The 26,661-nt window shown below is 49.1% G+C and overlaps 4 protein-coding genes across 8 annotated transcripts in view; 2 read left to right on the forward strand and 2 right to left on the reverse strand.

Annotated features, from left to right (window-relative positions):
• Nucleotides 1-851, reverse strand: part of LOC125957397 (ARF GTPase-activating protein Git) — a 5,012-nt gene extending 4,161 nt beyond the window's left edge. Inside the window, exons 1-2 of the mRNA XM_049690069.1 lie at nucleotides 189-851; nucleotides 1-124 (exon numbers count right to left, since the gene is read on the reverse strand). The exon at nucleotides 1-124 is cut by the window's left edge and continues 556 nt beyond it. Coding sequence (XP_049546026.1) covers nucleotides 1-124; nucleotides 189-246 — 182 coding nt within the window. The 5' untranslated portion in view covers nucleotides 247-851. The remainder of the gene's footprint in view (nucleotides 125-188) is intronic.
• Nucleotides 852-982: 131 nt separating this feature from the next.
• LOC125957394 (elongator complex protein 2) lies at nucleotides 983-3,691 on the forward strand. The gene is made up of 4 exons (XM_049690064.1): nucleotides 983-1,168; nucleotides 1,233-2,929; nucleotides 3,001-3,489; nucleotides 3,557-3,691. Exons 1-4 carry the CDS (start codon nucleotides 1,049-1,051, stop codon nucleotides 3,669-3,671), a joined length of 2,421 nt encoding a protein of 806 aa, XP_049546021.1. The 5' UTR covers nucleotides 983-1,048; the 3' UTR covers nucleotides 3,672-3,691.
• A 363-nt stretch (nucleotides 3,692-4,054) lies between these two features.
• On the forward strand, nucleotides 4,055-23,757 carry LOC125957433 (ADP-ribosylation factor 6). Of its 5 annotated transcripts, none has more exons than XM_049690125.1 (6): nucleotides 4,055-4,097; nucleotides 5,194-5,469; nucleotides 21,310-21,682; nucleotides 21,781-21,936; nucleotides 22,021-22,167; nucleotides 22,244-23,757. In XM_049690125.1, the coding sequence occupies exons 3-6, from the start codon at nucleotides 21,601-21,603 to the stop codon at nucleotides 22,384-22,386; spliced, it is 528 nt and encodes a 175-aa protein (XP_049546082.1). In that variant the 5' UTR covers nucleotides 4,055-4,097; nucleotides 5,194-5,469; nucleotides 21,310-21,600; the 3' UTR covers nucleotides 22,387-23,757. The 5 variants fall into 5 exon arrangements, with proteins under 5 accessions (XP_049546082.1, XP_049546079.1, XP_049546080.1 ...); XM_049690122.1 differs by having other exon boundaries at nucleotides 4,072-4,647; XM_049690123.1 differs by having other exon boundaries at nucleotides 4,072-4,647; nucleotides 5,197-5,469.
• Nucleotides 23,758-24,128: 371 nt separating this feature from the next.
• LOC125956934 (toll-like receptor Tollo) lies at nucleotides 24,129-25,272 on the reverse strand. The gene has a single exon (XM_049689224.1). The coding sequence runs from the start codon at nucleotides 25,123-25,125 to the stop codon at nucleotides 24,169-24,171; it is 957 nt and encodes a 318-aa protein (XP_049545181.1). The 5' UTR covers nucleotides 25,126-25,272; the 3' UTR covers nucleotides 24,129-24,168.
• Nucleotides 25,273-26,661: the final 1,389 nt, after the last annotated feature.

Raw genomic sequence — 26,661 nt, forward strand, 5'->3', positions numbered from 1 at the left:
GAGGCCTGCCAGCTGCCCTGTCGGAGCGATTTCACCTGGGAAATGTGCCGCCCCAGGCTACGATGAACGGAGCAGCAGTCAGCGCACAGCAGTATCCCTCGGTTGATGGATGCCCATGACGGGTCTGCGCGAGGGAGACGGTCGATGAGTCATTGGTTAAGGATGTTTTTTTTTGACCGTGTACTTACCCGTACTGCCGCAATCACCGCACACATCCGTCTGAATGCGAGATTTGGCACGTGACATTTTCAGGATTTTGAATGGATCTGGTAGAACACCGGAACCCCGATTATTCGTTAATACTGCTCTTCCAGGCAACCGTTTCCACTCGTTTTAAATCTTGCTTCTCGCTTTTCGAGCCGCGTTGGTCGCTAGTGCAGCGATCACATAATTTCACCGTGAAACCTAGCACTCTGGAGGATCAAGAAACCCGTTTCTATTCACTCGACCAAACAGTAGCAATCGCAGCTGGCTGTGGCGATCTTCACTTGGAAAGTTCCGTTTGGTCTTCGAGCGGGCAGCCTGCCAATCACGGTAAAAACAGGTTGCCTCTAGCCAAATCGGGAGCGAATTGGTGTCGACGAGTGGAAATCGACGATGATTGGCGATGCCCACCTTTACTTTTGGGTGCGCCCAGCCCGATCTTCACTTCAACGGATTACACTAAACGTAGGGCGAGCAACGCCAGCTCAAGCGGATTCTAATATTTCACCTCAGGCACCCACGCACTCTAGATCGGATGAGAACGATCGGGCCGTGATTTGGTCGCCATTTTCCGTTCCTCCGCCACCGCAGTTTCCCGTTCGATTTTCCCGTGCCTTTTTCCACTTTTTTGTTCTTGTTTTTGTGCTATTTTTGTTCTAAGCAGGCTGTTGGTGGAAGAGGTGAGAGGGGAGCGGAGAGAGAAGAAGAAGAGGAAGAAATGTCAGCCTGCTGCGTGTGTCAAAGTGACAGACCACACGCATTTTTTTGTAAACATTTGCCGGCGCCGAAACGCGTATTTTTACATGCCGCTGGATTTTTAGTTGGAAAATCGGATAAAAGCAGCATGATTCTGGATACGCTCTACACTTCGGTGGCCTGCAACCGAACGCCGGACTCGCTGGACTGGAGTGACGATGGGTTGATTTATTTCGGAGCCAAAAATGCCATCGCCGTTCTCGATGTGGTAAGAAGTGGCCGTAACCGAGCCGAAAAATGTTAACCAATCCGATCGTTGGTTCTCTTTTTAGCAACACGAAGCCGTCAAAATCGTACGCACACTTACCGGCCACAAGGCACGAGTGAACTGCGTGCGCGCGGTACGCAACGCGGACCATCTTGGAGTTCAGCTCGTATCCGGTTCCGATGATGGTACGTGCATCCTCTGGAATACGGCCGATACGGCGAAACAGGCGGCAAAGTTTATGCTCATCGGTCACCCGAAGGGTGTAACGACGGTGGAAGCATTCGTGGAGCAGCCCGCCGGTCAGTTGATCGTAGCTACAGGATCGGTAGACAGTACAATCAAGTTGTGGCGCGCCGAAAGCGACACCCGGTTCGGTTGCTTCCAAACGATCGATTTACGATCCGGTCTTACGTTCGGTTTGAAACTGTTTGCACTCGCACAATCGAACGTGACGATGCTGGCGTACAGCACCGACACGGATACCGTTAATTTATGCGTCGAATCGATGCAAGGCGACACTGGACGGTGCTTCGTGCAGGTCGAACAGCTGAAAGGACATTGCGATTGGGTTCGTGGTTTGGATTGCATTCAACTGCCGGGTAGTGAGGACTTACTGCTGGCTAGTTGCTCCCAGGACAGCTTCATCCGTCTGTGGCGCATATCACCCCGGGATACGCTACAAAAGCAGAAAGCTTACGAAGAGATCGCTCAAGATGAGGACATACAGCTGGAGGAACGGACGTTCAGTGTTGGTTCAACGGGCGACGGAAGCGTGTTCCATTATGCACTCTCACTCGAGTCCGTGCTTCAGGGTCACGAGGGTTGGGTGTACGGTGTACACTTTTGCCTGCGGAATGGCCACGAGCTGCATCTGCTCTCGAGTTCGATCGATAAGACGCTCATCGGTTGGAAACCATCGGAGAGTGGCGTTTGGATGGAGAGTGTACGGGTTGGTGAGGTGGGCGGTTCATCGCTCGGATTTTATGGAGGCAAGTTCTCGCCCGATGGACGTGCCATCATTGGTCACGGGTTTCAGGGAAGCCTACACTTGTGGCGAAGTGAAGATGAATCATCGGGCAGTACGGCAGGGGGACTGTGGAATCCGGGCATCATTGTTGGAGGACACTTTGGTGGCGCAAGAGATCTGGCTTGGGATCCTGTTGGTGGTGCGTTCCTGGTGACACTCTCGGAAGATCAAACCACTCGAGTGCACGCACCGTGGAGACGCCGTGGTCCAGGAGTGGACGGAGAGCAACTCGAAACGTGGCACGAAATCGCACGACCACAGGTGCACGGTTACGATATGCAGTGTTTAACGTTGCTGTCACGATACCGATTGGCCAGTGCGGCCGAGGAGAAAATCATTCGCATCTTCCAGGCACCCTCGAACTTTGTGCACAACTTTAGGGCACTCTGTGGCATCAGCGAAGACCCAGAGGGTGATGCCATCGTGGAAGGTAATCCGATGGGTGCATCGGTGCCTTCGTTGGGACTTTCCAATAAAGCCGTTTTTGAAGTGGAGCAACCGGAAACCGAAGGGCGCCACATTAAGGATATGTATCCAGAGCATTACTTCAGCCCTGTGTCGATGGACCGTCCACCGGCCGAGGAAACGTTGATGCAAAACACGCTCTGGCCTGAGATACAGAAACTGTACGGACATGGTAACGAGCTGTATGCGGTCTCTGCTTCCCCGGACGGAACATTGCTGGCATCCGCTTGCCGAGCGACATCGGCCGATCACGCACAGATCCTGATATGGTATGTAATGGCTTTCTAGCTGCGCCTTTACTCGCTGACTGACCTCTGTTGCCCTCTCTATCTTTTCGCAGGGATACTGCAACCTGGCGCATCACACAGCAACTGGCCGCCCATCAACTGACCGTGACACAGCTTTGCTTTGCACCGAACAATCTCGCCCTGTTGGCCGTTTCACGCGATCGAACGTTTTCCGTTTTCGAACGATTGACGACGACCGGGGAATCGAGTAGCTTTGAGCTGAAAATGCGCTCCGACAAGACGAACGGTGTGCACACGAGAATCATCTGGTGCTGCGATTGGTCCCACGATTCGGTCACATTTGCCACCGGATCTCGAGATGGGAAGGTGGTGGCGTGGAAAAGGAATGATACGCCCGGCACCGGTACATGGTTTTTGCCCGGAGCGGTACTGGAATTAAAGAGTGAATCGATTACGGCGGTTGCATTCGCTCGGCGAATGGTAGCGAACGGATGCTATCTCGTGGCGATCGGATGTGAGCGAGGCTGCATAAAGCTGTATGCGCTAGGTGAATGGAATCTGCTGATGAACATCGAAGAATCGTAAGTTCTCGTCAAGTGGTGGCAATAAGAATGGCCATTCATATGGGAACGTTGTCTTTTCTCTTAGGAATGCCCACCATCTAACGGTGAAACGCCTATCATTCCGACCGGCCGTTGAGGATCATCAGTTGGCTAGCTGCGGGGACGATGGGCTAGTTAGGGTTTATTCTGTTAAAGTTTGAAAGACACCACGGATGGTCTAACGGCGATTGTAATAAAGTATATTTTATGTTAAATAGTCCGGGCACGTCGATCGCGGGGGGGAGATTTATTAATACGAAAAATACCAAAAACGAAAACCCAGAATTCAAACTCAAGTGCGCTTCAGATTCAACTTAGTTTCAGTCCGACGTCATGATACGATAAAGTATGAGTTTTTGGCCCAAAAACTAGCAAAATTTTTATTAAAAATAAAATTTGCAATGAAAAATGATCTAAATTCCTAAAAATTGCTATTTTTGGATGAAACGCTGGAAAAAGTAGAAATATTGTTTTGGACAGTTTTGTGAAAAAGATAAGAACAAACTCAAGGCCCCCGTGAATCTCGTGCATCGTCGTCGTCGTGGTCGTCGTGGTTTGTGAGGGTGGGGATTTCGGAGAATCCGTAGGTGCGCTTGTCGTGATCTTGCTTCGAAAGAAGTCAGGAAAATCTCGGTGATCGCAAAACGGCATCGGCATCCTTTTCGGATCGCGCGTGGTGTTTTCTCAGCAGCAAAAGGCGAAGGAAAAAGGGCAAGAAGGAAGGGCCACCAAAGAGCGTTTTTTTTTTGTTGCGTGCGTCTTTCTGTGTGTGTATGTGTGTGCATGAGAAAGTGGCAGAGAGCCCGGAGGAGAAGAAAAAGATGGGAATGTGGGAATGAAAACCCGCCGCGGAACCCCGCGAAGAAGCGACCGTCAAGAGGAGGAGAAGAGAAGAAGCTGGCTCACTGTCTGCTGCTGGTTCGTCCGTGTGATACGCGTGCGTCGTGGTCCGCTCGTATACGGTGGTGGTGTTGGTTTGAATGCAGCTAAAAAATCGGAACGGAACTCCTAGAATTCTGCTGCTGGCTCCCGTGATATCGCGTTCTTCTGTTCCGAGATATCATCGTTCGTTGCAGAGGCCGAGATTTCGCCTTCCGCACGAAATAGTGTGCCGCACAACGCGGGGAGTGTTTTCTGGTGAGCCGCGGCCTACGCTGTAGTGAGGAATTTTCCAATCAAGCTCAAACAGTGATGCAGCAGGAGGCAGATTTTCCCCCTGGAAAGCCCAAAACCGACCCCCAAGGAACCCCCGCCCGTGAATGAGGTGGCCCTCATTAATATTGTGCACGTACCCGTGTCTGTGCGTACGAGTTGCGGTGCTGAATGCGTCCGTGTGTGTAAGTGTGTGTCACGGGGGTTGTTCCACGAAATCGGGAATGATTGCATTATTTCGACGGAATGCTTCCCCAAAATGCAACCGCCCAAGCATCATCTTCGGAGTGTGCGTTAATTAGACCAAAGGGGTAGAGAGTAGGGTGTCGTGGTGCATTGTCGTGGTTCTTGGCCTGCTGCTGCTTCTACCAACAAGGCTAGTGACAACAGAAGACGAGTTGCGGTTGCGAAGGAAAAGCAACCTCGGTGTGAAAAGGATGCTCGCGAAAGTTTCCCGTTTTTTCCTCCAGTGTATTGTTGGCCGCCAGTGCAGCAACGAGTTTTATTGTTAAATTTTCCTTCCTTTTCCAGCAGAGCGCGATCGTTTCCGGTGTGGTGTGGGTGTGTCTGAGTCTGGCGAGTCTGCTGTGTGTGTGCGCGTGTGTATGTGCGCGTACTGTTTCCGTAGTGCTATTCAACCTACGACAGTGAGGTGTTTGTCGCCAAGAGTGCCCTTTTTCGGCTTGTTGTGCTCCAGTTTCCCGTGACATTTTGCTCGATTCAAGATCCCCCATCGCCTGCCGCTCCACTACCGGGGATTGGCCTGGCATCGTCGTATAGCGGCCTACGATAAGCGTAGAAAGTTGGGTAAGTTGCTGAGCCAGCGGAATTTCAAACCCAAAACGGGCAAAACCTATGAAGTTACGATTCCCAGGCATAGCCAATGCTGGCCCGTGGCCCTTATCGATCACACTCTCAGGGAACGAGACACGACGAAGGCTTAACGATGTTGTCTAGTCCGTGGCATTGCTGGGTGAGATAATGAGGTCGGAATGGCGAGCAGAGGAACTACGGCCTACTGCTACTGTTACTGACGATGTTTTGATGGGACTGAAACACGCGCGTTACATTCTCATCTAAACACTCGACTAGAACTCGACGGACAGCGGTCATGGCACGAGGGCGGAGGTACAAGAAGACACCATGTTACGTCTCGAGTTCCGTATTGTCGCGCCTGATCGCGTGTTAATTGTTTTATAATCTTGCGGGGACGGATGCAGAGATGCGGAGACGACGACGCTATGGTGTGTGTGCGTTCGGCGTGCGGGTGGTGCAGCTGGTTCCGGCGACAATTTTGCTTTACCGGCTGTATTCTGTTACACCGTGGTTCTTTGAAAGCGGAGTAACCCATCTCGAGTTTCCTGCTGTCGACCCCCGGCCGGGCACAGACTGGTTCAACTCTGGCATCGTGTTTCAATTCCTGTTCCGATCCGATCCGATGGTTTTATTGGACAGTTTTCCACTCATTTGGGCTGGGGTGTTAAATATGGATTGATTAGAGGAACAAAAGGGGGAAGCAAATAAAAAAAAAACGGTTGTCTCAGTACCGGGGTGATTCCGTTCTGGAATGAAGAACCAGTTCCCACCAGCCCAGAAGCAATTCATCCATGTCACTAGAACCCTTCCTGCAAGCTCAACACAATCGCAAAGCAACAAACAAACATATACCACACGCCCTAGAGAAACACAACGACAGACGACAGAGTCTTATGCGAAGAAATTGAAAATACAAAAAAAAAACGGTCAACCACTACCATTGATCCGTGACCATCATGGGAATCGTGGGATAGGGGTAAAGGTCGAGTTTTCCGGCCACCATCCAAAAGGGGTTCTGCAAATCGATCGATCAATATCGGGACTCGAGATCGCGACGCTAACGAAGGCTAACGCATCGGTCCCCGATGCGACCGTTGGAGTTTTAATATCGAATCGAGTTAATATCTGGAACACACACACCGCACGGTGGTCTCGTCTTGGGTCGGTCGTTCCTTAGCAATCTTGCTTTCTCGGGCTGATTCTCGAACCACTTACGAAACCCGATTTGGTTCACTTCGTTAGAATCCCGATAGCTCCCGGGCAATTGGGATTCGCGTGAGTGGTCTCCGTTGACCTCCGCTAATGGCAGGGGCCGAGCGTCTGGCAGACGAAGCAGATAGAGAATTGGATTATTGTCGGGTATCAAGAGCGTGGAGCATCACGTGAAGAAAATTGAATTGCCCTTTGGCTGGTTTAATTTAAAGCAAATACGAGGATATTAATTTATTTATAATTTGCGAAACCCCTTCTAATATCTATCATTTAGATTATAGGGTTCTAAAAAAACAGAAAGAAGACAATCGAGAAGAACGTTTCGAGAGATTTTTGGAGCCGTGGGTGAGGAGGTTAATGCTTTCGAAGCCATCACAATGACGACGACGCAATCTGTAAAGTCTTCTTAAACATTCTCGATCGACAGATAGTGGTGCTAAACCCAGAGTAAGATGGAGAAGCACTATCGATACACTATCGATAGGTAAAACAAACACCCGAATTCAACCCCAAAACGGCACTTCTTCGCAATTCTTTCTCCCTAACATGGGCATATCAACACGGATACTGTCGTTCGGCGAGGTGTCCGTTATTGTGGATGTCATCATTATGTTGTGTCACGGCTACAATACATACACACAGACGCACGGCAGCATTAATTGGACCCAGTTTCGGGGCAGTATTAATCTTGACGCTGCATCGGGGAAAATTGCTGGCCATAAAAAAGGTTCATCATGTCCATCCCTAACCCCTCGGCCGGGTATCGTCATCGTATCGTCGTCGTATCCCCCTTGGTCCTATGGAATTGCTTGATTTATGATTCAATTTAATCACCGCGGCGAACAGCAAACCATATTGAGCGCTTGTCTCGGTTTGTCGATGACCAGTTGGCTACAAACGGTGTACCAAAAAACGAACGTCATACATTGGCGGAAAGGAGAAGCAAACAAACTATTGGGCTTACTTCCGGTACAGAGGTAGCAGCGCGGTTGATACTGGTGCTGGTGAGCTGTGAGCTGGCACTGATAACAAGACTCCCGTTGCTCGTACATGAACCGAACCGAGATTGTCCTGAAGGACAAACTAGGAACATTTGATTGCTGTTGTTTTCCATCCAAAGCTCTGCCCACTCGAATAAAAATTCAGATCCTCTTAACTCGTCATTTCGGTTGCCATTCGGCTGCCATTTTTAATCCTCATCTTCCGCTCCAAGGAACCTCTCCAGGGAAACGATTAAGCGCTCACACCGTCGTTCTAACCTGTCCGGGAGGGAAATGCATCTTCTCTGCGGTTGTGCCAAATTGAAAGCAAAAAAAAAAAAAACTACAAACAATCCGGAACATGCAAATAAAGTCCATCCGGAATTTGTGCTGCGCTCTTTCTGTTAGAAGAAGAGCTGGCCAAAATCACGTACAAAAAACGGTCTAGCCGGGCATGCCAACACGGGCACATAAAGCATAATGCCCGTGTACAATTAAAGTAAAGGAGACTTCTACCGTTTTTTGTTCTTGCCCACTCCTCCGAGGCCGAGGAGGCTTTTCATTTGTTCCTTCGTTCTTCTGCTGCTGCTGCTGCTCATTTGGTTGGCTGGCCTCGTAAGGATGGCGCCACCGGAAGGTTGCTGAGCGCGACGGACAGGGAGATCCGGAGACTAGTTCATCCCGGCGCCACCAAGGCTCGGCTCGGGGCGTGTGTGTGTGTGATTGTTTTACCAAAAAGGGCCACGAGCAGTGAGCAAGCATAATGGGAAGAAACCGTCGGTCCCCTCTCCGTTTCCGTTCTTTTTGTGGTGCAAGTCGAGAAGCATATCAAGATACACACACACCGTTCTGGATGACGCCTGGCACCGGTTTCCGGCTGCATGAGCTCACCTTTAACGTAACGGCGAGTGAATGGAGTCGCGATGTCTGCAGCGAGATGCGGTCGGTTTGTCGGTTCTAGTTCTAATTGAGTTTCTAGCCGGTACCATCAGCGTCCGAACTGTGTCTTGTTGTCGTCGACTTTACACTCGTGGTGTGGTTTATGTTTGCTGTGAACAGCATCAGCAACTCACTGCAGCAACAACAAGCCCATAACGTCGTCCGTATCAAAAGCACTACAGGCACGAACCCCCCTGTCCAGGCCAAGGCGACTTCTTGACCTCTTATCTTTCGGAAGGTATGTGCGTTCGCACTCATGTGCCTATGCTCTGTGCGCTCGTCTACCGGAAGAGAGAGCATCTTCTGTTGCGTGTGTGTTCAGCTGCGGCGCTGCTGCTTTTTTATGGGGACAACACGAGGGAATCATTGGGGAACAAGACTTTTCCGGTTGAGTGCGGCATAGGCAGGAGGGATGTTCGTTGATGGTGTGTGGAAGGTTCCCGCCCCGGGGGAGACGCCTCTTTATCGCGCGAGCTGCTGCTGCTGCTGCTGCTGCTGTGGCGCCTTCCTCGCGCACTCACTTGGCCACGATGGCATCACGAGCACTACGACCACGAAAACTTTGGCCACGAGATACGGCCGGGGGCCTTGGCTTCCGAGCCAATTCCGAGTTTAATTGGCAAAATTTGTTTTTCAAAATCAACCATTCGCGCGGTGGCTTGGGAGGAGGGCCGGTGCTCTGGCAACAACCGGCGGTGGTTGGCCTATCCCATGGACATGGAGATAGTGGGTCCGGGTGCCATTCTGCCGGTCGTTGTGCTAGATACATAAATCGCGCGCGCGCGCGAGTAATTTAATTCATCCTGCGATCGCTCCTGGCATCGTTCCCAGGAGGATGCTGCGAGCCCCTTTCGGTGTATGGCCGGTTTGATGACGGATCGATTGAGCGGCCCTCTTCTGCATGCATGTGAGTGCGTGTGTGTGTGTGTTTACCGGACCCTGCCAGATGATACCGCACGCAATAGCAATTGATTGACCACAACGAGCGCCGCGAGAGTTCAGCGATTTCTGATTAATTGCTTCCTCTGTACGCGCGTGTACGCGGGGCGCGTCCGTGGTCTGTCCTTCCCTTCCCTCCATGGCATACATCCATCCCTCCGGGCTCCATATTTCTCGCTTACCATAATTAGCAAATGACCGACCGGAGAGCTGCACGAACCAGGAGAGAGAGTGATAATGATGAGAGTAAAGAGTAAAAGTCGTCGTCTACAGAAGAAGGCTGGAGGTGGTGGTGATGTTGGTGGGGAAAGCCAGCAGCATCGGAGGAGGGGGAGGCATTTTATTTTTTTTTAATGCCACTTCTCGCCACTCGGCTACCACAGTTTCCGCCCGTGGGGTATTGGTGTGGAGCGAATGAAAGTGCATTTTAATGGCGCACATCCACCCCCTCCCCATTCGACGGCGGTTGATGATCAGCGCTAGTGATGATGATGATGATGCTACTACTGAGGCTGAGGCTAAGGCTTGCGTCTTTCTCTTTCGTCAGCCAACAACAAGCTCATCCGGGGTACTGGTCTGACCTCTCTACTCACTCACTGGTTGGGTTATCCGACCGACCTTATTGTTAGTGAGAGTGTACCCGGTGGTAGTGTGCGCGCTGGCGAACACAATTGTACCATTTAACTATTTTCACTTTTCCTTCCACGTATTTTTTTTTTGTGGACAATTCGGTCGCTAGCCAACATTAACGCAGGTCAGCATTATTTGAGCCGCAGGATCTCAACAATGGAAAAGCGCTAAACGAGATTGAGCGAGAAAGAGAGCGAAAGTCTTGCGAAAGCCAGCGCAGACCCGGACTTTTATGTTGTTCCAGCTGCCAACGGCCAAGATACAGGCACACAATAAAGCCCACGTGCTTCTCACAGGATATGACAATGTAAACCAGTGTAAAGGGTGTCATTCATTTGCGGAAGCGCGAAATGGAGATGAAAATCAAATTCATTACGATCGTGCCACCGCCGGCGCCATCGTTCGCCAGAGAACGCAAATCGCTGGTTTTTATGCTTTCTAGCTGGCAATGCTGTGCCCCCGATGTTGTTGTGGACACAGATCGCTCGAAACACACACACTCTCTCTCTTTCTCTCTGGTGTCCTCCCTTTCAAAGGTCACGGGATGGTGGTGGTAGTGGTAGATGCTACGTTCCAACATCTTACTATCAGTATTGTGGCGCGCAGTGGTGGTTCGCTTCATTTCCCTTGCTGCTGCCCGCTGGCTTCCAGTCTTCCAATCTTTCTCTCTCTTTCTCTCGATCGTCTTGTTTCTCCGCTTTCTCAGACTCCACGACCAAGCAGCAGCTTCCCAGATCCCATCGTTGCTGCTGTCGTTGTTGTTTTTGTTCCGTTTCCCGTTCTCTACCTCCCAGCGCATTCCAATGCTTGGTGGCGCTATCGCTGATAAAGCAAACTGCTGGTGCGCCCGGTTGTGGGCCGTTTTTTGCCCAGAAAAAAGAAAGGGACTGCGAGTGAAAAAACCAGATTGGTTTCACTGACGGCCACCAGCTGTCCCCATGGGTCGTTGCATATTTTTGGGTTGATTTTTCGTAACAGATGTCGTGCGCCACTGGTGGTTCGGTAGTGTAGTGGCTGTTACGAGCAGATTGTGTTCTATATTTTAAGAATTCTAAACTATTTTCGATCCACTTTTTTGCCCGGCAATAAACTGTCAAAAACATATGCCCCCCTTCCTTTTGCGCAGAACATGTATCGTCACGTCGCGTGTTGAATAATGTCTGCAAAACATCATCAGCACTATGTACGGTACGGTATAGCGAGCTCGAGAGCATTATCTAGCCATGCGCTAGTGCTAGGGACTGTATTTCGCTTATCACTCGTGACCATTACCTTGCCATTTGCGCTCTACACCACCATCCGGTATTGACGTCACAAACAATGATGTCGGTAACCGACCAGCACACACACGCATGACTTTGGGGATATAACTTTGAAATTCGGAAGATAACGAGCCCTACACCATATTTGGATTATCTGGTTTGCGGCAGATGCTGAACCTAGAGTGGAATGAAGGCCACGAGCAGCAGGGAAACTACAACCTTTGGATCGATGATCGGGGAGTGATAATCTAGAGGAGGGGTCCCTGCTATTCGCCACCTATTCAAGCAAACCAACCATCCCGTGCATTGCAAGTTGCAGTGTGTGTGTGTATGTGCTACCTAGCGACCGTTATCTCTCATCGTCTCGTAGCTTATCATCATGGTGAGCAAACGGAAAAGTGACCAATTGTGCGCCCAGAGGTAATCAGCGTGCCAACCACCGGCACACTTGCCCGATTACGGAACAACGAAATCTTGCACAATTTCGGAACATTGAACCACTCATTGTGTATTAGCCCGAGCAAAAACCAATATTAACATTGACTTGCCGCAAAATGTTGGTTTGACCTCGAATACTCCGGCTCCATTCGACGAGAATGATGCACTTCTCTCTGTGGTCGTTGTAGCTCGATCGATCGATTTTCCAGTAACAACCGGGGAAGGGGGGTCCCCGTGAGAGCGTCAGGTGGGCGAAAACGGAACCCCGTGACACATAAATATTGGTAGTCATGATGGTGGTGGTGCACGAGATTTAAACAGCCCCGCCAGATAGTGATCAGTGGCTGCTACCGGAAAAAGGATGGCCTTCAACAACAACAACAACAGCAGCTGACAGTAGCTTAGTGGTGTGGATTATAGGGATGAATGCTGCACGCGAGGTGGGGCGATAGGCTTGCAACCACCAACATCAAACAAAACCCCATTTTCCTGCTCTTTGCGAACACGAAAATTAGGTCAGGCAAACGCACACATACATACATCGATGCACCAATGTTACGCTGTGAGTTGACGTCTGATGTGCAGCAGCAGCAGCAGCGAGTGCATTGTGCTCTGTTTCTGTGGGGGGGAGTGTTTGGATTTAAAGGGTGGAGTATGCATGATACGAGTGCTCCAATTCCCAGGCGAGACAGGCCCCTCTCTACCTCTGCTTCTCTCTCTGGATCCCTGTTTACCTTGTTGCTCTGCGATAAAGACAATCGCATTGATTGCCGTGTCCGTATCCGTGTCTCAACGACCCTTTTCAGCTCCAATATTCGGAACGGAGAACATCTAAAATGTCTGCCCTTCCAGGCAGATGTGGCAATAGTGTGCCGATGATATGTCTCAGAATTTCGAAATTCGTTGTTTCCATCGGTTGGCAGAACATTATACCACACGGGGGCATGATGTTGTAGCTGTTGGATTAAACATAGTGTTACAACATATGTTTGGCTGTTCGGTATCGATCGATCGTTCTCCGATAGATGTACGGTGCTGAATAGATTTTGATGTTTTTCTGGGTGCAGGTCAAGGTCAGGGCAAGGAATATCTATGTTTCTCCAATTTATCTCCAACGGATACTGGCCACTTGTCGGCACAGCACTTGCGATCGTCCCGCTCCCTCCATCTCGATCATCCATCTCAGGCAACACTTAGTGCTGCTCGATATCGTTCGAATACACGACGGTGCCAAAAACACGTTTGATGAGGCGGTAAGCTACAACATAAACAGAAGAAATGTGAACCTTGAAACGTAGGTTAGAGTATTTAGTGAATGCCCCAGATTCGACGAACGCTTTTCGGCTTCCGAATGTTTCCAATTTTTCCAAACAAAAATCCCCCTTCCTTCCTTTCGTCAGGCCAGGCATTGGTGGCGCTGTGTGCCGACCAGACAGACCACAGTCCGGATGTGTAGGAATCCAAAATACAAACGATCTTTTATGGTGAGGGAACAATTTGCTGAGTCGATCAAACCGGGAATTAACGAGCAGCAGGAGAAGCGAGTGTGGTCCGGAGGACGCACTGTGCCACGGTGCTTCTTCGCTTTTGTTTATGCGTTGCACTCCATCCCCACATCAGGGTTTATGTGTGTGTGTTTACTGCTGTTAGCGATGTGTTTACGGTGCGACACGATGCGGTTACGACCGTCCTCTGCGTTCGAAGATGGCCTTGAGAAAAGGAGAGCGCCCATAAATCCCGCCGGCTCCGTTCGTCATTCCCCGAATCCAGGAATCCTTGTGTGAGGTTCTCAAAAATCACGCGAGAACTGATTATGTAATACAATGATCTCGATCGATATTTTCTTTAATGCCTTTCAATAACAATTCCACCAAGTTTGTGCTCCTAATGTCATCGACCGCGGGGAATGTTTGTCTTGCCGTACAAACTCCCCTTTGCTTCATAGGTGACTATGTTTGATCAATTCGCGTCTCCAATCAACCCACTAACCATATGGTTAATGCTTGTGATGCCGCGCGAATGTTGCAATCGCGGAATGAACTTGATCGTGAACCTCGAAAACCGTTGAACCGTTGAACGGCAGCAACAACAACGGGCGGAGCAAGTCTCTGTGTGTGTGTTTTATGCTTGCCCCTTACCCTCCTACTAGCACCGGAGACTCCGAGCTAATATCGTAAAAATGAATAAAACATTTCTTGGGGAGAGCGCAATACATCATCGCGATGCGGATCATCATCGGAAATGTGGCGAGAAGCGTTCGATTGTCCAGTGGTGGAGTCATCTGGTTGCCCCGTGATCGCGATCGCGATCGAGGAAACCACCTCCAGCACACTAGCGCATTCACCTTCCACTAGGGTGTGTGTGTCTGTGTGTTGCATGTGGTGATCACACGCCGGGACGTCGGGGGTCTTGATCAAACCCCCCCTCTCGAGAACCGGTAGAGAGAAGACTCCATGAGTCATCATCGAGTGGACTTTTCTCATGAGTTGGCGCCCTCTTGTTGGTGGCGCTGCAGCACACGATCGCACGAATACAAGCGCAAGCTAGCACCACCATCATGGTGTGATCATCATCATCCGGTGCCGGTACGGATGATGGTCGGTTGGTGAACCCTTTTCTTGTGCGTAGGATTTTGGGTTTCGGAAGAGATCCGACTATTCGTTCCGTTTTTGGGTTGGTGAAGTAATAGAAACATAAGAAGAAGAGGAAGAGAGGGGGAGAGTGTCTTACCTACTCCACTGTTTGTGTAACGCGGTTAGTGATGCTAGCGCGGGGGGTGGTCCATCCATTAGTTGAGACGCGCGCGCATGGCATGCGATCAATTGTTTGTATCCTGCCATCGACCGAGTTCTCGAGGATCATCCACTTGCGCTCGCCGTGGATCGTGGACATCGTCCCCTCAACCGAGACACTGATTGTGGAAGAAAGAGGCATTATCTTTGGTCGCTTCCCGTTGCACTTGGCGCTTGTTTAGCAATTGCCACGGAGCTATTTTTAAAGCACAGCTCCTACGAGACGGTGCGGTTCCCATTCCATTCGTTTGTGACACACTTTATGTGGGATTGTCAATTGGGCGTAGCGATTAAGGCAGCACTTTATCGTTGTTTTTGTCTTGGAATGGGTCTGCCAATCCGATTCTTATGTTGCGTGTTCCCGAATGATTCGGATTCCCGTAAAAAAACAAATACTATTATGTGGAGTTTTGTACCATTTGTGTCCAGTATTGCGATATAAAGTTGGATTTAGCTTCGACAGCCGCCTCGAAAGTATAGTATGACGGAAGAAGCCGACTTTTGGGGATCTTTTTCTCCCGAAAAAGGCCTCTCACGATAGACCCCCCCCCTAACATACTGTAATCCCGGGCGACGATGGCCCTCAAAAACCGGACAACCGGTTTTTTTTCGATGGAAAGCGAGACCTCTAAAATGATGGTCACACCGAAAATCGGTCACATCGGAGGCTGTGCGCGCCTGCCCCACACAGATGGGATAAGAATGGAGAAAGGAAACTGACCGGTGGTGAAGTTTCCTTCCCTTTCTTCCAGCCACCTTTTGTCACGCTTCATGCCCGCTCGGGGAGGTGCCGCGTGGTGGTCCCGGGGACCGGTCGCGTCGCCGCGTAAAGTCAGAAAAAAAGGAGAAGCGGAGAGGTTGTCATTCAAATGATGGGCGGTCGGCTTCGCGATCGCTTTCGAGGTCAAGTGGCCGATGATGATGATGATGATGATGGTTTGTGGCGGGAAGACAAACAAATGGTGGATACCAAGACGCGGGATTCCAGGGTGCCCGAGCCCCCCCTGGGATTTGGATTTGGGAGTGGGGTCTTCTGGTTGGGAAGAATTTTGTGGGATTTTTGTGTGCCTGGAGGAAGGGAGTGTAGCAACAGAGGAAATGGTATGCAAATATGCTGCGAGAAACGAAAATCCCCCGTTACCTGGTGACGGTGTGTTCTCGCTTGCAGCATGTTTCGACTTTGGGATCGCTTTGGGAGCTCTGGGACTGGGAACTGCGACGACTGATAAGACTGTTCCGATGAGATTTGGGATTCTTTTTGATCGTAACGCTTGGTGGTGCGCCGTGTAGTGTGGTGCCCACACGTACGACGGCAGAGGACGCTTGATTCAATAGAGTTGGAACAAGTACATTTTCCATTTGAAGCCCCACTCCATTCGTCCATTAGTCTCCAGCAACCATCCATTCTGCCGTGACTCTGCCTTGACTCTGCCTACTACGTTATCGCCGAAGCAACTGTAACGGTAGTGTGATGGCAAAGAGACGATGCTGATGATGGCGATACCCTCTTTAGGCTTCACTCTGTGTCTCTCTGAATGAAGCGAGCGAGTTCGCTGGAATGCAGCAGCAGCAGCAGCAGCAGCCGTTCCACCATCCTCCAAGATTGCCTCGTTGACGTTGGTTGACCCATTTCGCACTTGCCTACTACTAGTAGGTCTCACACACGGCACTGACTTATTCTCCCTATGCGGTCGCCAAAACCGGCACCACTACCAGTCACAGTCTGGAGTGAAGGTGCGCTGGTGGCTAGCTGGCTGGCTGGCAGACGCTGTTGGCACAGTTTATCTCAGCCGTAGCCTGAGGCTACGGGAGAAGAAGTAGGGTCATGGCGTTGTCTTCGTTGGTAAAGTTGAATGAAAGTTGAACCTCTTCGTCTCCGTAGCGCTTTCGCCGACGCGAAGGCAGAGCGGGAGATTGGCACGCGCGCCGTTTGAGAGTTCGCCGGACGGACGGACGGACGGACGGACGGACGGACGGACGAGAACATTCCACTCTCTCTATCGTGTATTTCGACTGGTGGGGGAGAGGACAATGCGTTATTGGAGCCAGTATGTCTTACTGTACCTCTCTCATACTTTAACCCTTGTTTCTAGAGTTCCTCGAACGCTACTTTCGAAGTTTTGTTGGAATTGCCGGTAGACATCTTATGGAAAGTGGGCCAGAATTGTGGATAAACGACAAACTCTAGCGATCGTCTGTAGGTTCTATTTCAAAGCGCTATCCTTTAGCAATGGTTACTATGATTGTTGCTACTCTGGTTACCATTAGCAAATGCGATACGCTTGCTACTACACGGATTACCTTATGTTCAAACGGTAATATTGATCGATACTTCGCTGATTTTAATATTTAAATGGATTTACCGTGCAACATTTTGTAACTTTTCTAATCGATTTCTAGCTCAAAATAAACAAAACACGTTTAAGAGTTCCTATCGGGTCTATTCGCCAATCAGGCGGAGCGGGAAGCCCCAGAGGTATTAAGTTACCAGATGGTGCGCCGGAAACGGTCATGATGATGGTGGCGCTGACCTCGCGCCGTATCATCTCCGCATTCTTCACTCACGTTTCACCCCACCCCCCCCCCCCCTCCTCCCCTTTCCCGCTCCATCGGCGATTGAGTAGCAGCTTTTTTCCGCTTCACCAACGAATTAAGTGAATATGAAATTGGTGAAAATGGAATGTTTTATCGCTACACTTATGTTTTCGCCCGCGCCTTCGCGCCGCCCACTATATTAGTAGCTAGCGAGCGTTTCACCCGCGAACATGCTCTGCGCTGCTGCGCTGCGTGTAGCGAGTGCTCTGCGTGCACATCATGATGTTGCACACACGCATGTCTATGACTGACTCGTCATTTTGGTGTACTTTTCACTGATTAATCAGTCGGATGAGATCTCTCTCTCTCTCTCCTTCTCTATTGGTTCGCTCGGTTGCGCTGAAATGAAAAGTTCCTGGAGTAGCTTGGTTGGTGCTTCGGTTCCAGTAACTTTGCGCACAAAATGGAGGCGACTGTGTCAAAGTCAAGTTGAGGATGGTGCGGTTGAGCTATCCGGTCAGATAGCACACCCCGGTGGTCTCTTCGGCAACCAATTTCCCCTCGAACCTACCGAGTGGAAAGATGTGTCATGTTTCAGGCCATGACGTCTCCTGCTGTTCACGCGTGCGCGGCCACCAGATTCCGCTGCTAAAACCATCCGGACCATGCTTCATCACGCTCGTTCATGAGCGTTAATTAGCGACGGCAACATGCGGCTGCTGCTGCGGCAGGTGAAGAAGAGGGGGACTGTACCTTGTGGTTGGGGAACCATGAGAGACCCGGTGGTGAGTCTGCCGCGTTCTGTGTTATGTGTGTGTGATGCCAGCGAAAGGTGCCACAAATTTGCCAGCACTTTTCGCGTTCCGGTTCTCTTCGGGGCGACTGGAATCATCGTGGCTTCAATTACCACAGCAGCACCGCCACTATCCTCTAGCGCATACTTATCACTCAATTTGCGATGCGGGTGGAACGAAGGATGATGGCAATAATGTCGCGCACAGGCAGCCGCAACCATCGTATGTCGTGTTCCTCTGATACCGTCCGCTATATTTTGTGATTGAAACATCACGATGGTTTGGGGTGGCCGTCAAAGTGTCGCCGAAAAGGTATGTTCATGATGCTCGCATTAACACCACCGGAGACACTGAATACGTAATGTGCGGTATAGGCAAACTGGAAACTGTGGTAGCGGTGATCATTGGGTTCTTATCAGAGCAACGACGAGCCACAGCGAATGTAGCTTCCTGTGGTGAATCGTTGAGTTTTCGCTTTCCGGCGATAAAGTTGAACCTTTTTTTGTGGAGGCCGGAAAATTCCAAAAAAATCTGCTCTTTTTTCGACCGAACAAAGTTGTTTTACTTCCAGAATATTAACCAATCGCTCGATAGGCATATGCGAGAGTGATTGAATTCCTGGCGTGGCCGGTGCGGCGCTACTCAGGGACTTCCTCGTTCTAGGGCTCGATTGATGTCGTTCTTCCATTTGCTGCTGCCAAAAACCACAAACCACAACCACCGAGAGAGCAAGGACAAAAAAGGGGCAAACCTCACATACCGGTAGCAGTAAACCACACACACACGCACGAACGCACATCCCTTAGGGGCCGACGTAATCGGCTAAGGGGGGAGGGAAGGAATGCTTACGCACGGGAAAATATGGCTGCACAATTTTCATGTGGAAGTCACCAACCAACATCAGCATGCCCCCTCTGTGTTTCATGCCCCCGCGGTTTTGCCGATGTGGAGCACGTCGTGCTGCTGTGGTTCGATTGATGGAGACCCATGGTGATGAAGGATAACCAGCTTGATCACCAACAACAGGGGGAGGCACCGCCTGTAATGATGACGAAGATTGCTTGTAATGAATTCTTGATTTTGAAGCGGCATAATTGGTTTTCGGGTACAACTTTTCCGTTTTGAAAAGTGCTGGCACATGAGTAGCGCGCGCGATAGAAGAAGCGGCGAGCAGCCTTACAGCATAGGCAGTCGGTCCGGTAAACGAGGTTGTTTGGGATAAAGAATAGGCTTCATGCTATTCGGGGCTACTAACGAGTTATAACTTTGGCCTGGATATTCCCAGAACCGTCCGAACGAAAACAATTTTTTTTAGAAAAATGTGAGACGATATACCCGCATGTGGTAGTAGGTTGATAATATCGTCGGTGGGGTCAGTGTGAGAGATGGTTACTGCATTTGTTTGTAGAATTGCATGCGTAAACAGTTTGTTTGTAACCTCGAATTTAATACAGCAAGCCATTGTGGTTAACCAAACAGTAGTTGTTACAATGCTAAATCAGATCTCAGCACCCATAGAGCCTTTGTAGCGAATAGGTTTGTTAAGTGTTTTCCTCGTGTTATCAAATTGGTTTATTCATTTACACAATCTTAATTCTGACTACGCGCGGGAGACGTTTTCTTCGTTGTGGTTTCTCAGCCATTTTGCAAATTAAATTATATCTTCCAGAACGTTCTCCTAAAGAAGGTGTCCCCGCAGCGAAGAGTTACCGTTGCTAGACAGCGAGATGCCATGGCTGAAGGGGGCTGGTTGTGTGGGAATCGAACCAAGCATAAGTGGGTTCTGTCTGTCCCCATGAATGAGACCGGAAATTAGATTATTCGATTTGATTGGCACTACAAAACGGACAAACGTGCCTCTCGGCATTGTGGTTCGTATAAAACGTGGAACGCATCGAACGAGAGAGAGAGAGAGAGAAGGGAGATTATTCACCACGAGCGACATTGAGATGACAATAACGAAACCATCGAAGTTGGCCAGACAGCCGTGCACCACCAGTATCGACAAAGAAGAAGTGAAGCTTTGAGAGCGGTAATTTTAATCTAGAGAAATAGCCGGTTAATAGGTTCGGGACATCGTAGCTGGTTATGCTGTGGCATGCAGTTGCCATATTAGCCGGGAGCGCTGCCATATTAGCCGGGAGCTGTGATTACTAATCCTCCAAAACAGCTGATCCCTGCACAGCGAGGACTAACACTCTAAGCTGTAGTTGATCGCTCCGAACCAGTTTCTGTTGTTTCTTATCAATCCCTCCACCATTTCATAATAGCATTCCGCGGTGTACCTTAAAGACACACTACACATATGGTGCAAATGCGTAACAGCAGACAGCATTCCTGCTTCTAGATGCGTGCTTGATTGTAGGAATTGTTTATTCCATGTACTACCACTGGCCGCTTGAACAGGCCACAGTGCCATCGCGTATGCTCCGCACCTTTTACATCATCATCATGCTACCTTAACGCTCAGACACTGTCTATATGGCCGGTGGTAGACGAGTATGTGGCACCACGTTAGCCGGCACCATTACATCATCATCACACGCGGCGGCTCGACTCCGTGGCGTTGAATCGCCACCGGATTGTGGATCAAGTTCGCGCGCGCAATTGTGTGACTCTAGTCGTGCTGGCTCACTGTGGTGGTTGGGTGGCTAGCTGGTGCGGAATTCATAAATTAACGACATTCATACAGTCCCATGTTCCGTTCCGTTGTCGCTCGCGCTCGCTACTCGTTCCAGCCCATTCATTGTTGGAACTGCAGCTCTTTCCATCGCTAGCGTGTTCGCAATAGGATTGAATTCCTTTGGCGTTCCCAGGCCTTTAAACTGCGGAACGAAATGTTTCCATGTTTCTCGCAATAACGCCGTTGCCAGATGTATGCATGTGCGTCTATCAGAGTACCGTCAAGGGAACCCAAAAGGGACTGTAAGAAACGGTTCCTTAGTAACCAACTTTCCCATATCAGGGATCCTCATTCAACGGGAAATGCAATGTTTCGATAAAAAATACGATGACTCAAGAATGAGACGTTCGCGTAATATTATTGAGATATTATACATTCCTGCTAGACTGTTACTGTTATGGAACCAAATGCCAGTAACAGTAAATTACATAAATAAACCTCTTTCCAAGAAAGCGAACTCAAAGATGTTGTGGTCATACGAAGTTCTCGTTTACAGTTCTTGGATGCCACCACCCTTATCTTGTTTTATTCAGTTTAATTTCTTACTAACCAGCATCTCGCAATCGCAATGAAAACTTTGATTAATTTGTGTTTACTTCTTCTCTTTCCTTTTCTACTAATTTCTAGTAAACACCACAAGCACGGTTATCCTGTTTCCTTCAATGCGGGTTGTCAAAGAATCGATCTGCTCCTGGAGACCAGCGAAGTGTGTCATTCCTCCTCCTCCGCCTCTGATGCTACATTGAGCGGCATAGACACTGGCAGTGGAAGAACAACACCTCTGAACACAGAGACACGTGGTGGGATTTGCGAGGCGATCTTCCATCCCAAAAACAGGAAGGTATAGGAGCAGGAACTCTAGCCAACCAACCATCCAGCTAGCACCGAGCCACAAATACACACATATAATTCGCCAAGATGGGGAAGCTTCTATCGAAGATATTCGGTAACAAGGAGATGCGAATCCTGATGCTGGGTCTAGATGCGGCCGGCAAAACAAGTGAGTACACCGGAGTACAACCAAAGAGGTGGTGGGACGTCAGATGGATCGATCTTTCTAATGTTTCGCCCTTTCCTCTTCTTCTTCTCTTGTTGCAGCTATACTCTATAAGCTTAAGCTAGGCCAATCGGTAACGACAATTCCAACGGTTGGATTCAATGTGGAAACCGTCACGTACAAGAACGTCAAATTTAACGTGTGGGACGTGGGGGGACAGGACAAAATTAGACCCCTCTGGAGGCATTACTATACGGGTATGGGAGTGAACCGATCCGACCACAATTACAACAACACTGTTTGTACTGAACCAGCCTTCCATTCCTATCATTGTTTTGCAGGTACGCAAGGGCTAATTTTCGTGATCGACTGTGCGGATCGCGACCGGATAGACGAGGCACGCCAGGAGCTGCACCGGATAATAAACGATCGTGAGATGCGGGACGCCATCATACTGATATTTGCGAACAAACAGGACCTGCCAGAAGGTACTGACCTGGGATTATACATCGCCTTCGTAATCACGTTCTAATCGGATTCGTTCTCTCTTTGTCAATCGTACAGCAATGAAACCTCACGAGATTCAGGAAAAGCTCGGTCTGACACGGATACGCGACCGGAACTGGTACGTGCAGCCATCCTGTGCCACCACTGGCGACGGTCTGTACGAGGGTTTGACGTGGCTAACGTCGAATCACAAGTTATGAGAATAATTTCACTGACTGCCGCAGAGCAAAGGGAACGGGCGAGAGGTGGTAGCGGCGTGTTGTTTCCCTGTAGGCTAGGGAAAGGTATGGTAGAGCGAGTGGCGGTGTGAGTGCACCTGTGTCGTGTGTCTGTGTTTGTGCGTGCATCTGGGTGTGTGGGTGTGTGTGAATCCTTCCTGTGTAAGAACATTTATTAAACGGAAAACAAATAGGACGTGCATAGCAGACAACAGCAGCAGGCAGGAAGAAAATATTAGAGACTAGACGCCGTTACACTCACTCACTCAAACGCTATGGTGGTGTTGTAGTTGCGGACCCCGGAAAAGGCAAAAAATGCTCAGATTAATTATATCGTCAAGGTCGAAATCGAGGTCGAGGGTAGCGCATAAGCAACTGTGGCCGATGAATTGGAAATAATTTCAAATAGTTAGTTCTATCTGATGCGCCATGCTGCACAAGCAGCAGAACCTGGTATCCAGTCGAGAGGTTCCGGTTAATAGCAACGACTGTACAGCAGAGTAGAAAATGTATCGCATACAACACTTTCTCTCTATCGACTGTCGAGTGGCCCAAAGATCAACTAGAACCCCAGAACGAATACACCGACCTACGGACAGCGTCGAAGGTGAGGAGAGCATAGTTCAATTGTGTAGATTATAAGGAATGTGGTTCTCCGTGAGCAGCAGCATCCGCCGGTAGTATGCACTATATCAGAGAGATGAAGAGGAAATCAGGATTAAAAATGAAAACAGAAAAGGACAGTGAAGAAGTTCAAACTGCTGCTGTTGTAAGTAACAAAAGGGTGGGCAAAGTGTGATAGCCGTGTCCAAGAAACGACAGAGAAAACAATATTGAAATCGCTTAGCTTTTAGCGCTCTGTTCTCCGTTTGTTTTGTAATGTATTCCAAAAGCGCGAAACGCGAAGCCACGTGCTAAAATGTGGCCACAACACAGTTGCAGTTAAAGAGGGTGCGATAAGGAAATGCACCCTTACACCAACACAGACAAACACACACAAACACATAGACACACGCGCATTAACAAGCGTTGCACACACTCACACATACAAGGGGCAAATCAGGAGGTGCTGTCCTTGGAAACAGTGAAGAAGAGAAGCGGATGATCGAAGGATAGATGGAGAGGGATAATTAGCATAGCGCAAGCGTGTTTGCATCGATGAATTGAAGGAAGTGGTGGAGTGCAGGGAGGCGGCTTCTTTAGTTTTTTCTTTCCCCCCTAAAAGCTGTGTCAGCTGTGTGTGTATGTGTGGCGCGCGACCGGGGGTTTGGTTGCCTGCGAGTGAGCGACACAAAACGTTGTAAATACTATTGTACGGTAAAAGAGTAATAAATAAACAAAAGCAACAAAGTAGCTAACTCGGATGGCTGATAATAATGAAGAAGAAGAGGAAGAATAAGAAGAGACAGCACGTCGCCGGATTGCATCAATAAGTAATGTTGCATCGATCGACGATCGCACTATCGCCAGCACCAGCAGATAAGTAGTCACTGGTGTGCGTGATGTATCATGTGACGTTTACTATTGCAGGCCAACTAGATGCGATTCTAGTTTACGCAGAATAGATGTTTATACTTATTGGCTTCAATAACAGGAACCTTCATCTCCGGGAACTGACATTGAAGGTACAGCGATGATAAGAGGAGCTTGCTTGCTCTTTTTGTACTCTACGCTATGTGGAAGCACGAGATGGAGAATAAGAGAGTGACAGACCGACTATTTGGGTTGATGCATCTGACTTTATTGATGAATAAGCTCTGACTCCTAGAGCACACACCGAATACCGTACATGTTCCGTTGGTCGTAGACATAATCACCGTCATCGGCAATCAACTCAATCCCGGCTGCCTCTAGCTCAATCAAATTTCTACACTTGACTTCAGTGTTTTGGATGCCAAGGTTCTGGAGCTCGAGCAGATGCAGGACTTGCGGGTCAATCGTCCATAGGTCGTTACCGTGCAGTAACAAAGTGTTCAAACTTCTCAAGGTTGCTAGTGTGCTCAAGTTCGGGTCAATGAAGCGGTTGTAGGAGAGGTCCAGTACGCTAAAGCCTTTTATCCGATGTATCGAGAACGTTCCGAAATCCAGCTTGGATATGCGATTGTGGCGAAGATTCAGATTATCGAGAGATACCAGGGCTGCGAAACTTCCCATCGGTAGATTGGAGATATCGTTGCTAGCTAGATTGAGCCAACGAAGACGCTTTAGCCCGGTGAGGGTAGCGTTCGTTAGTTGAATCCCGTTGCCGGACAAATCGAGCCGATCGAGCTGTACGAGGTTGGCAAACAGGCTGTTCGGTACGCTGGTGATCCGGTTTGCCGATAAATCTAGCACGGTTAGCTGCGATAGGTCTTCGAAAATGTTGCCCATTGCCGGCGTGAAGGACAAATTCATATGTGACATGTTGAGATTTGTCAGGATATGCAGATGGAGGAAGAAGTCAAATCTTGGCAATGGTGGGTTTCCGGAAATATCCAGCCCTTGCACATTGTTGAACGCCGTCGGATCGATGGTAGGCAGCATGTCGTAGTGCAGTTCCTTTCGCTTGACACTGTTGTTGTCGCCTATCACAGTAATGAATGTATGGTACGCACATTTGGGTAAGTAAACGGCACATGACAACCGGAGGGTATCTACCCGTGGTGACGGAGTAACAGAGACACTAAAATGCACTGCACTGAACACGAGCAGAGAGATAACGCTGGCCGTCGCTGAAGCCATCGTGATTGCGCGTACTACTGATCGATGATAGTAGCCAGGAACTCACTTTTTATTCGATCGATCAGTCGATCGATTGACCACGTGTACTACGTATTCGCGAGAATCTTCTTTCCGTACTGATAGTACGTATTAGAGGTCGTCTGGTGAGTGAAGGTTCGTATCCGTATGAAATCGTACGGTTTAACAATGGTCCCAGGAAATCTCGTTCCATAGCAATTTCCATAGAAATTTTTGTAAGGGGATTGCCCACCGGGAACTCGTTTTTTATTCAATCGACCACGTGACCGGAAATGTTGAAACGTTTGAACATACCGCCAGGGGATATTTCGCAGACACTAACGCCATCTGTGCATCATTCACAGAAACTCATACTTTCTTAAGCCCGGTCCACACCAAACGCTTAGCCTCGGGGCCTCGGCGGTGCGTTTTTCAAATTTCCACGTTTTCCAAGACCGTTACTCGACGGATCGGACGGAAATTTTGAACACAAATACTTTATACTTTTTGTCAGGTAGCACCGTCGAGTATTCGAAAAATTGTTGATATTTTTTTAAATAATTATGTAAAACTCGTTTTTTGAGGCAACATCTAAAAAACAGCACATAGTAGTTGCATAAAGAACATTTTTGCAGTGCAGTGCATAAGAACATTTTTGCAGACTTGCCATTCAAAATGGGATGCCATAAACGTAGTTTTTCGTCCCCAAAATATCGTATCGTCCCCAAAATAAAATAAAATATTGTTGAAAAGTTGTAGTTAAGACAGAATTCGCAATCGCTCGTGGGGATTACACAGACGATTACGTATATTGACAGGATATACTTGATCAAATCGAAAGATCAAATTAATCTCTTAAAGATTTCCAGTACGATGCATGCAACCAAAACATGGCGGCCACTGCAAGATGGAAATTGAAAGAGATTACTATCCTGTCCATCTTATTTGGATTGCATTAAATCAGAGCCGAATTAATCCAACTGGCCTCTCTTCATCCAACCATCACTACCAACACTTCCGATGAGAAGTCTAATTCACATCTCGGGAAGAATAATGAAACCAAATCTGGAGGGAGGATCTTGTCCCTCGTGCTTTGTACCGTGATGTGTAGCAGCATGGCACTTATCGCGTATGCGCTTGTAGAGTAGAGCGAAAAGCCGTCCGGGACGAAAACTTTACTAACGAGCTCCTTCCTTCCTCCACGGTTTTCCTCCCCAGCCAGCTAACAGTTTCCGTTTCCGTGCCGTGCCCTCGTTGTATTTTTGTGAGCAATACTTGTGCTTTGCGGAGTGCGATTCACTGACTTTTCTTACCCCGCACAGTACAACTTGGTATCTGTTAGGTTTCATGAGACTTGATTTCTCATTTGGGGCTGAACATTAAACTAGATTTCAGATCGATTGGCTGCCTTTAATATCGTCCCGTTGCAGCCCGCTTCTGGACGAAGCAAAAAGCGAAATTGAAACGAAAACTCTCATTTAAAGGCCAGTTCTCTTTTCCACCTCGTACAGTTCCTTCGTTCGGCTACTGTATCATGTA

The sequence above is a fragment of the Anopheles darlingi genome, chromosome 3, assembly GCF_943734745.1.
Source record: "Anopheles darlingi chromosome 3, idAnoDarlMG_H_01, whole genome shotgun sequence".
NCBI classification, from domain to species: Eukaryota; Metazoa; Arthropoda; class Insecta; order Diptera; family Culicidae; genus Anopheles; species Anopheles darlingi.